The sequence below is a fragment of the Salvelinus sp. IW2-2015 genome, unplaced genomic scaffold, assembly GCF_002910315.2.
Source record: "Salvelinus sp. IW2-2015 unplaced genomic scaffold, ASM291031v2 Un_scaffold2846, whole genome shotgun sequence".
Lineage (NCBI taxonomy): Eukaryota > Metazoa > Chordata > Actinopteri > Salmoniformes > Salmonidae > Salvelinus > Salvelinus sp. IW2-2015.
In genome coordinates, this window is record NW_019944146.1 from 82,444 (window position 1) to 92,034 (window position 9,591).

General features: G+C 41.1%; 1 protein-coding gene across 1 annotated transcript; it reads right to left on the reverse strand.

Moving 5' to 3' along the window:
• Positions 1 to 3,175: 3,175 nt before the first annotated feature.
• On the reverse strand, positions 3,176 to 9,076 carry LOC112074848 (clathrin light chain B-like). The gene is made up of 4 exons (XM_024141937.2): positions 8,642 to 9,076; positions 8,072 to 8,127; positions 6,083 to 6,200; positions 3,176 to 5,237 (listed from the first exon to the last, which is right to left on the reverse strand). The coding sequence occupies exons 1-4, from the start codon at positions 8,838 to 8,840 to the stop codon at positions 5,110 to 5,112; spliced, it is 501 nt and encodes a 166-aa protein (XP_023997705.1). The 5' UTR covers positions 8,841 to 9,076; the 3' UTR covers positions 3,176 to 5,109.
• Positions 9,077 to 9,591: the final 515 nt, after the last annotated feature.

Here is a 9,591-nt window from a genome sequence, read left to right on the forward strand (position 1 = left end):
CCAACTTGACTACAATGCTTCCAACAGTGGGGTCAACATGGACCAGCATACCAGCCAACTTGACTACAATGCTTCCAACAGTGGGGTCAACATGGGCCAGCATCCCTGTGGAATGCTTTCGACACCTAGAATCCATGCCCCGACAAATCGAGGCTGTTCTGAGGGCAATAGGGGGTGCAACTCAATATTAGGAAGGTGTTCTTAATGTTTTGTACACTGTGTATAGGACAATACAATTCATCTCTAAGATGTATAGAACAATTACATTGTGTAATGATAAAACACAATACTGTCTTAATCATCAATCATCGTAGTCCATACAGCAACAGGATATACTGCAATGTGACATTTCTAGGTAAATGTACTTTTCCTTACTAGCCTGTGTGTACATCCCAAAATGGCACCCTATTACTTATTTAGTGCACTACTTTTGATCAGAGCCCTATGGGCCTTGGAGTCGTACACTATATAGTGAGAACAAGGTGCCGTTTGGGACGCAGATGGTTTTGTTTTCTATATCCTGGCTGTGTTGTCCTGGACACAGTGCTAGCGTCTCTCCTCTCAATAGGGATCATCTTAGTGCTCTGGTTTTCTATATCCTGGCTGTGTTGTCCTGGACACAGTGCTAGCGTCTCTTCATGCTCAGTCACATTACAGCAGGAAAGAGAGATGTAGATACTAACTGCTAACGTGCCAGACTGGACAGTCGGTTGGGAAGAGAAGATTGGTTTTACACTGAACAAAAATATATTTTTTAAACGCAACATTGGTCTCATGTTCCATACGCACATAAAGGTTATTTCTCTCAAATTTTGTTCACAAATTAGTTTACATCCCTGTTAGTGAGCATTTGTCCTTTCCCAAGATAACCCAGCCACCTGACAGGTGTGTGTCATATCAAGAAGCTAATTACACAGCATGATCATTACACAGGTGCACCTTGTGCTGGGGGCAATAAAATACTACTGCAGTTGTCACACAACACAATGCCACAGACGTCTCAAGTTGAYAGAGKGTGCAATTGGCATGCTGACTGCAGGYATGTCCACCAGAGCTGTTGCCAAATAATGTAATGTTAATTTTTCTCTACCATAAGCTGCCTCCAATGTTGTTTTAGAGAATTTGGCAGTACGTCCTACTGGACTCACAACCGCAGACCATGCCAGCCCAGGACCTCCACATCCAGCTTCTACACCTGCGGTATCGTCTGAGACCAGCCACCTGGARAGCTGATGAAACTGTGGGTTTGGACAACAAACAATTTCTGCACAAACTGTCAGAAACCGTCTCAGGGAAGCTCATCTGCATGCTCGTCGTCCTCACCAGGGTCTTGACCTGACTGCGGTTCGGCATCATAAACAGACTTCAGTGGGCAAATTCTCACCTTCGATGGTGACTGGCATGCTGAAGAAGTGTGCCCTTTGTGGATGAATCCCAGATTTAACTGTACCGGGCAGATGGCAGACGGTTTGAGCGGTTTGCTGTCGTCATCATTGTGAACAGAGTGCCCCATGGTGGCGGTGGGGTTATGGTATGGGGCAGGTACAAGCTACGGACAATGAACACAATTGCATCTTAAATCGATGGCAATTTGAATGCACATACATGACCAAAAGTATATGGACACCTGCTTGTCAAACATCTCATTCCAAAATCATGGGCATTAATATGGAGTTTGTCCCCCCCTTTGCTGCTAAAACAGCCTCCACTTTTCTGGGAAGGATTTCCACTAGATGTTGGAACATTGCTGCGGAGACTCTGTGCAGGCCAGTCAAGTTCTTCCACACCGATCTCAACAAACCATTTCTGTATGGACCTCGCTTTGTGCACAGGGGCATTGTCATGCTGAAACAGGAAAGGGCCTTCCCCAAACTGTTGCCACAAAGTTGGAAGCACAGAATCATCTAGAATGTCATTGTATGCTGTAGCGTTAAGATCCACTGGAAATAAGGGACCCGAACCATAAAAAACAGCCCCAGACCATTATTCCTCCTTCACAAAACTGTGTTGTGGCAGGTAGTGTTCTCCTGGCATTCACCAAACCCTGAACAGCAGAATCNAAAAAACAGCCCCAGACCATTATTCCTCCTTCACAAAACTGTGTTGTGGCAGGTAGTGTTCTCCTGGCATTCACCAAACCCTGAACAGCAGAATCCACTAATTTGAAGGGGTGTCCACATACTTTTGTTTATATAGTATAGATACCGTGATCCTGAGGCCCCTMCCTTGTCGTTCCATTCATCCACCGCCATCACCTCTGTTTCAGCATGATAACACACGGCCCCATGTCGCAAGGATKTGTACACATTTTCAGTTCTTCCATGGRTTGCATACTCAGACATGTCAGCCATTGAGCATGTTTGGGATGCTCTGGATGAATGTGTATGACAGTGGTTTCCAGTTCCCGCCAACATCCAGCAACTTCGCACAGCCATTGAAGAGGAGTGGGACAACATTTGCAGTTGTAAATGAGAACTTGTTCTCAACTAGCTTACCTGGTTAAATAAAGATGAAATTTAAAAAAAAAAAAAAAATTCCATAGGCCAATCAACAGCCTGATCAACTCTGCGAAGGAGATGTCGCGCCAGATACTGACTGGTTTTCTGATCCACAACCCTACCTTTTTTATTTCATTTTTTTAAGGCATCTGTAACCAACATATCTGTATTCTTAGTCATGTGAAAGTAGATTAGGGCCTAATGAATTCATTTCAATTTAATAATTTTACTCTTAACTCAGTAAAATCTTTGAAATGTTTGCATGTTGTGTTTTATATTTTTGTTCAGTACAGAACAAAGCAAAGACCCCAAAGAATAAAAMATGTTTACGACTGAAAGAGAAAAGCATGAACTGGATAGAAGTACTTTAATAGTTAAATAAAGATTATTATATTATTATTATTATATAATAGTTATTATTCAGACCCCTTCATTTTTTCCCACATTTTGTTACGTTACAGCCTTATTCTAAAATTGATTCAAGTATGTTTTCCTCCCCCTCAATCTACACACAATACCCCATAAATGACAAAGCGAAAACAGGTTTAGAAATTCTTGCAAATGTATAAAATAAAAACTGAAATAACTTATTTACATAAGCAATTCAACTTTTTGCTAAGAGACTCGAAATTGAGCACCTTGATGTTTCTATAACTTGGAGTCCACCTGTGGTAAATTCAATTGATAGGACATGATTTGGAAAGGCACACACCTCTATATATACGGTCCCACAGTTGACAGTGCATGTCAGAGCAAAAACAAAGCCATGAGMTTGAAGGAATTGTCCGTAGAGCTCCGAGACAGGATTATGTCGAGGCACAGATCTGGGGAAGGGTGGAAAAACATTTCTGCAGCATTGAAYGTCCCCAAGAACACAGTGGCCTCCATCATTCTCAAAGATGGGGCGGCAGGTAGCCTAGTGGTTAGAGCGTTGGGCCAGTAACCGAAAGGTTGCTGGATCGAATCCCTGAGTTGACAAGGTATAAATCTGTCGTTCTGCCCCTGAACAAGGCAGTTAACCCACTGTTTCCTGGTAGGCCGTCATTGTCAATGAGAATTTGTTCTTATCTGCCTAATTGGTCTGATGAAACCAAGACTGAACTATTTGGCCAGAATGCCATGCGTCACATCTGAAGGAAACCTGGCACCATCCCTACAGTGAAGCATGGTGGTGGCAGCATCATGCTGTGGGGATGTTTTTCAGGGACTGGAAGACTAGTCAGGATATAGGCAAAGATGAACGGCGCAAAGTACAGAGAAATCCTTGATGAAAACCTGCTCCAGAGCACTCAGGACCTCAGACTAGGGTGAAGGTTCACCTTCCAACAGGACAACGACCCTGAGCACACAGCCAAGACAACGCAGGAGTGGCTTCGGGACAAGTCTCTGAATGTCCTTGAGTGGCCCAGCCAGAGCCCGGACTTGAACCCCATCGAACATCTCTAGAGAGACCTGAAAATAGCTGTGCAGCGATGCTCCCCATCCAACCTGTAATGAGCTTGAGAGGATCTGCAGAAAATAATGGGAGAAACTCCCCAAATACAGGTGTGCCAAGCTTGTAGCGTCATATCCAAGAAGACTCGAGGCTGTAATCACTTCCAAAGGTGCTTAAACAAAGTACTGAGTAAAGGGTCTGAATACTTATGTAAATGTAATATTTCAGTGCTTTCTTTTTATACATTTCCCCCCKAAAAATCAAAAAAACAGTTTTTGCTTTGTAATTATGGGGTATTATGTGTAGATTGATGAGGAAAAACTAAAATTTAATCAATTTTAGAATAAAGCTGTAACGTAACAAGATGTGGAAAAAGTCTAGAGGTCTGAATACTTCCCGAAAGCACTGCAAGTGTAGGATAACACAGGGCGTTAAAATAGTTAAACATTAGTTCATAGTTAAATCAACTTTGATAAATCAATACAAACGTAAATGAGACGTTACGTGTCATTTAGTTATTTCCTTAGCTTAAAGAAATAAGGTTGAGTTTTCCATCCACTTTCCTTAGTTTATGCCAGTTCAGATCTAATACAACATTTCAGCTTGGTGACATACCCTAAATAATGAACAATATCTGGCTGTTACAAAAAGCAAGCCAACAAAACATTGGAGCCCTGGGGGCAGAGGTCAGCTCACAGTTACAAGTTTACACTCTGTTCAAATCAAATCAAGTTTATTTTATATAGCCCTTCGTACATCAGCTAATATCTCAAAGTGCTGTACAGAAACCCAGCCTAAAACCCCAAACAGCAAGCAATGCAGGTGTAGAAGCACGGTGGCTAGGAAAAACTCCCTAGAAAGGTTGAGGATATTTAACCAGGAAATCCTGTCCACATTATTGTATATATCTTTTTAGGTACATGAATAACGTCAATTTTGTGTGACAGTCTATTGGAAGTCTGTAAGCCTAAGCTCATATATCCCATTTCCTGATGTCATGAAATAACAAGGAAATAACCACAGAAACACACATTCTTATAACATTGATCTTAGATTCTGATAACTATTAATTCAGATTCATTAGATGCATATTTAGCCTAATATATATTTAGTATATTGTTATACTTGTATTTCCTGTTATGTTAGTTGAGGGAACCATGTAGGAAGTAAACAGAGTTAGGTAGGAACTAACTTGTTGTTGGCCTTTTTCTTCTCCATCTGTTCATTCTGGTGCACATGCCAGTCGTCCAGCTCTTTCTTGGCCTTCTCTTTCCACTCAGCCTCCGCAGCCTTGGACGCAGAGTCTTCAGGGTTCACATACACACAGGGAAAGATGGGGATGGTATGATCAATACAGAATCTGCACAATACCAAGGGTAGTATTCAGTAGGAACAAAACGGAAGCAAACAGGCAGAAATGGGCAGGACTACCTGAATTTGTCCAATAAGAATTGCTTGTTTTCATGTTCCGTTGCAAAACGTTTTGCTACTGTGTGCACTAATGAATACCCACCCAGGTTGAAATGTTTTAGTCCACAATGCATTGTATGAGCTACAGAAGATGATGCTCTTTTCTCAGGAGATCAACTACAGAGTCAATACAGCAAGAACAAGACCACCTCAAGCATACCATACAGGACATGACACTGAGTGGAACCCAAATTTAAGGGTGGTTCACACACAGAAATAAACAGACTATTCAACTTAATATTTGTCGGCCTTTTATTTCGCTTTTTAAGCAGGCAGGGGAAAAAATGTGACATTTAGGTGTCAACCTTCGTCAGTGTGTACATTGACTGGACAAAATACTGACTGAGAAGTCAGTAGTAGATACTGCATGTATCGCAGCGGTAGTAGTATGTAAGTGTGATGTTAGTGTGAAGTACACGTCCTTCTACACCTGCATTGCTTGCTGTTTGGGTTTTTTAGGCTGGGTTTATGTACAGCACTTTGAGATATCAGCTGATGTACAAAGGGCTATATAAATACATTTGATTTGAAGTAGCTGTGTGTGTCCAAACTGGCACCCTATTCCCTACATAGTGCACTACTTTTGACAAGAGCTCTATGGACCCTGGCTAAAAATATTGCACTATATAGGGAATAGAGTGCCATTTGGGCCATACTATAGCCTCTGTTGTTTACTTACCTAGTTGCTCCAGCCGTGCCTTCTGCTCCTCCCTCCACTTACGCAGGCTCTCAGGCTCTGCTCMCAGAGAGTCCACCTGGGCGATGGCCGCATAGCTGTCCGATGGACCGTTGGACTCCTGGGGGGAGAAGAACCAGGACCAGGCATAAGGACCACCAGTCATAAGCTGTGTTTACAAAGGCAGCCCAATTATTGGCAAAACACCTGATCTGATTGGTCAAAAGACCAATTAGTGGAAAAATACATCAGAATTGGGTTGCCCGTGTAAATGCAGCCATAAGACCAGGCATATGTAACAGTATAACTTTAGTACGTAGACTAGCCCATTTTGAACTGATGTATCCTAGCTTGCGGTGCCTGCAGGCTAGACAAACACCATACATAAGGCATAGTGCCGAGCGATTAACCAAAATGTTGYTTATTAAACAACTAATTGACCGACGTCGWTTCAAATATTAGAATTRKATTTTGTAKCATTTTTATCTGTGAGGTCGATGTGCAGTTTCTGTAGAGATAAATCTGAACTGTGCGATTGTAGTATGGATTTGTAGTTTCCAACAGACCAATATTCAACACAGTTTAGTGCAGACAACTTGGTAATTAACTACAATGACCATAATCCACTGKGCGCCCYCTTAAACTTGTCCMGWCTGTGRAGCGCAGACAAAGAGAGAGAARGCACAATCGAGGGGGATAGAAAGCAATTGCTTCGCGAGCCTGAAAATACACYATTTAAGTGATTGATAGTTGGTATTCAGCAGTTAAATAAATAGGCCTATGACTTATTTACTTTGAAGAAATACTAAAATAGTMATTTTGTCAGACAGCAGCTCTATAGAGATGAGACGATGACTTGGGAGTGAAACAAAATCATTGAATAAATGATGGTTAATAAGTGACAAGCATTAGTCACTACAATCATGGGACTTTTATGAACATTTTATTCTGTGTCGTTACAGCATTCAACTCACATAATGCTTTTATTGTCCCCCCCCCCAAAAAAAATTATTGAAACTGAAATCTGTGATCATTTTTTAAATAATCTAACCGACCTCAAAAAGCATTAAATCGCTCAGCACTAAAAAGGCATGAGGACAACCAGGTCATTCAATAGTAACAGCTGGACACMGAGGAACAAATGCATAAATCTTTAAAAGGGTAGCTGAACTATCTGATTTGGCCTCATTTTAGATTTGGCTCATTTAAGAAATACCAACAGGTATGACCATTCAAAGGTGAGTTGGTTTCGGGGTGTGGTTTGATGTGGATGTCTTGTGTGCGTGTTTGCAGGTGAGAAGAGTTAGCCAAATCATTTTTCACCAATAAGCATTAGCCTTGGTGTGCAACCGTGGCAAAGTTGGTTTAACAATAAATTACACAATGTAAARGAGACAATATTAATGTTTCACACCTTTTAGTTCTCATTAAAMGCTTTCAATATCTGTATATGATTTTATATAGTTTTGAGGTTTTTTAAGTATTGGAATTTTTACATATAGTCCCATGTAGCCTACATTGTGTCGTTTACAGATGATCCCTAACTAGCCCCATTGGGATATCCAAAGTGAAACCACATTTACCACGGCATTATGATGGAGTCAGTGATGATTACTTGTGTGCTGCATGCTGTGGGCACGATTGAAACAAACCCAACCTTAATTGACATTATGTTGTGAGGTACAAAACACTGTTATGGGTGACACTGATTTTGACCAAAATTATCCTATTTCCACTGTTGTCAATTTTGACAGTAGAATAAATTATTTGGACTCATAGGCTGTTTTCTAAAAAATATATATATATTTTTTTACGGGCAGTTGGTCTTTACGTTACCCAAGAAAGTTTATTGTCATGCTTCCTTGAACAATGGACTTACCATAGAGAATGCATTTGGCCACAGCCTTTCTTACAAACCTAACCTGCAATAACATGTCCAAGTACATCATTAACAAACAAAAATAATTCTCATTAGAAGTGTTCCTCTCTTACCAGCACAAACATGTTTCCGTTTACCGTGGCTGCTGAAGCCTCTGCAAATCCGGCATCTGACAGATGAAACAACGAACGACTTTAAAAAGAACCGTACATGACATGCTTAGCGTTATTCTAACCTACGTTAGCTAAAGTCAATTTTCTTTCGAGGGGTGGATAGCTAGTGACACAGTAATGCATTAACACTTGTTTGGGCAGTAAGGTAAACTAGCTTCTCACCACCACAATTGGCTAACCTAATTTGACCTGAGGATAYCTTCAAGACATTACACACTCACATTCAGACAAGTGACACATCTTTAGTCATCATTTAGACGACATCATTCCCCTCAGGGTGTAACGTTAGTGTGCCGCACCAACTAAAGTAACGTTACTGTTTACATTGACAYCTGTCAATTAGCTAACTAAAAGTRAGSRWAATTWYSCTYACTAACTAGTTGTCTGGTTATCTAACTATGGTACTAATACAAGTTTAAAATGTTGTTGTCTCCGTTGTATGTAACGTTACTTCTAGTTTGGGAGTTAGTTTAGCTAACATGCTAACTTAGCATCTAGTTAGCAACTTACCATATTCTACAGGAGCAGGTGAATCAGCTGTCGGCGGTTGTTCGGGGAACTCGGCGGATCCCTCCAAAGCTCCGAGTCCTTCGTCATTCTCTATCACCGCTATTTCGCTTTCTTGCTGGGCTAAGAAAGCTGCTGCTGGGTCCACCTCGACAGGCAGCACTCCGTTGTCAGATGGGAACCCGAAATCTGCATCAGCCATCTTTCACAACAAAACCAAAAAATGAAGTGTAGCTAGCCACTTAAATACCGTTATATTATTGCTTGGTATCTTGCTGGCTATCAATTAATTGAGCTGAGAGAGAAGAGTTTATAATGATGGATATATCTGACTCAGGCAGAATATGCAACTAACCCAACTTTTCATGAACGGTTGTCAGCTAATAGAACAATGAATAAGGACTGTGATGATTCATGATTGCTCACTTTCCACTTGCCTGGCCTGTCATACGAACTTCCAACTTTTGGTTTATTAGGATGTGTCTCCATCTGCTGGAGAAACCTAGAAATGCACTCCTATTTCCTAACCGGTATCTGAACTAAACGTTTTCTTATTGCCTAATTAGGCTATTATGTATACCATTTTTCTATTTGTTAGTATAGAATAGAGCATACTATCAGAATATAATATAATTACAATACAATAAATGATTTTCATGGAAAATAAATGATTTTCCGTGGAAAATTGAACATTTCTGCATAATCAGACGAGTGATCATTTTAGGGTCATGTGGGGCAATTGATTGCTTATTCTTAATCGCCTTTTATATATTTCAGAATATATGGGAAATAGAGAATGTTAAGGAAAAGCAACAGCTAGAGTCTCCGGCGCACCACCTCCCGTAGGAGAGCACAGACGAAGGGCAGGGATCCCCACCCCCCCCATGTGACTTGCTGACGTTACAGTAGGACGCTGCTAAAGAGGAATGCAGGGAATGAATGCTGCTTGCTGC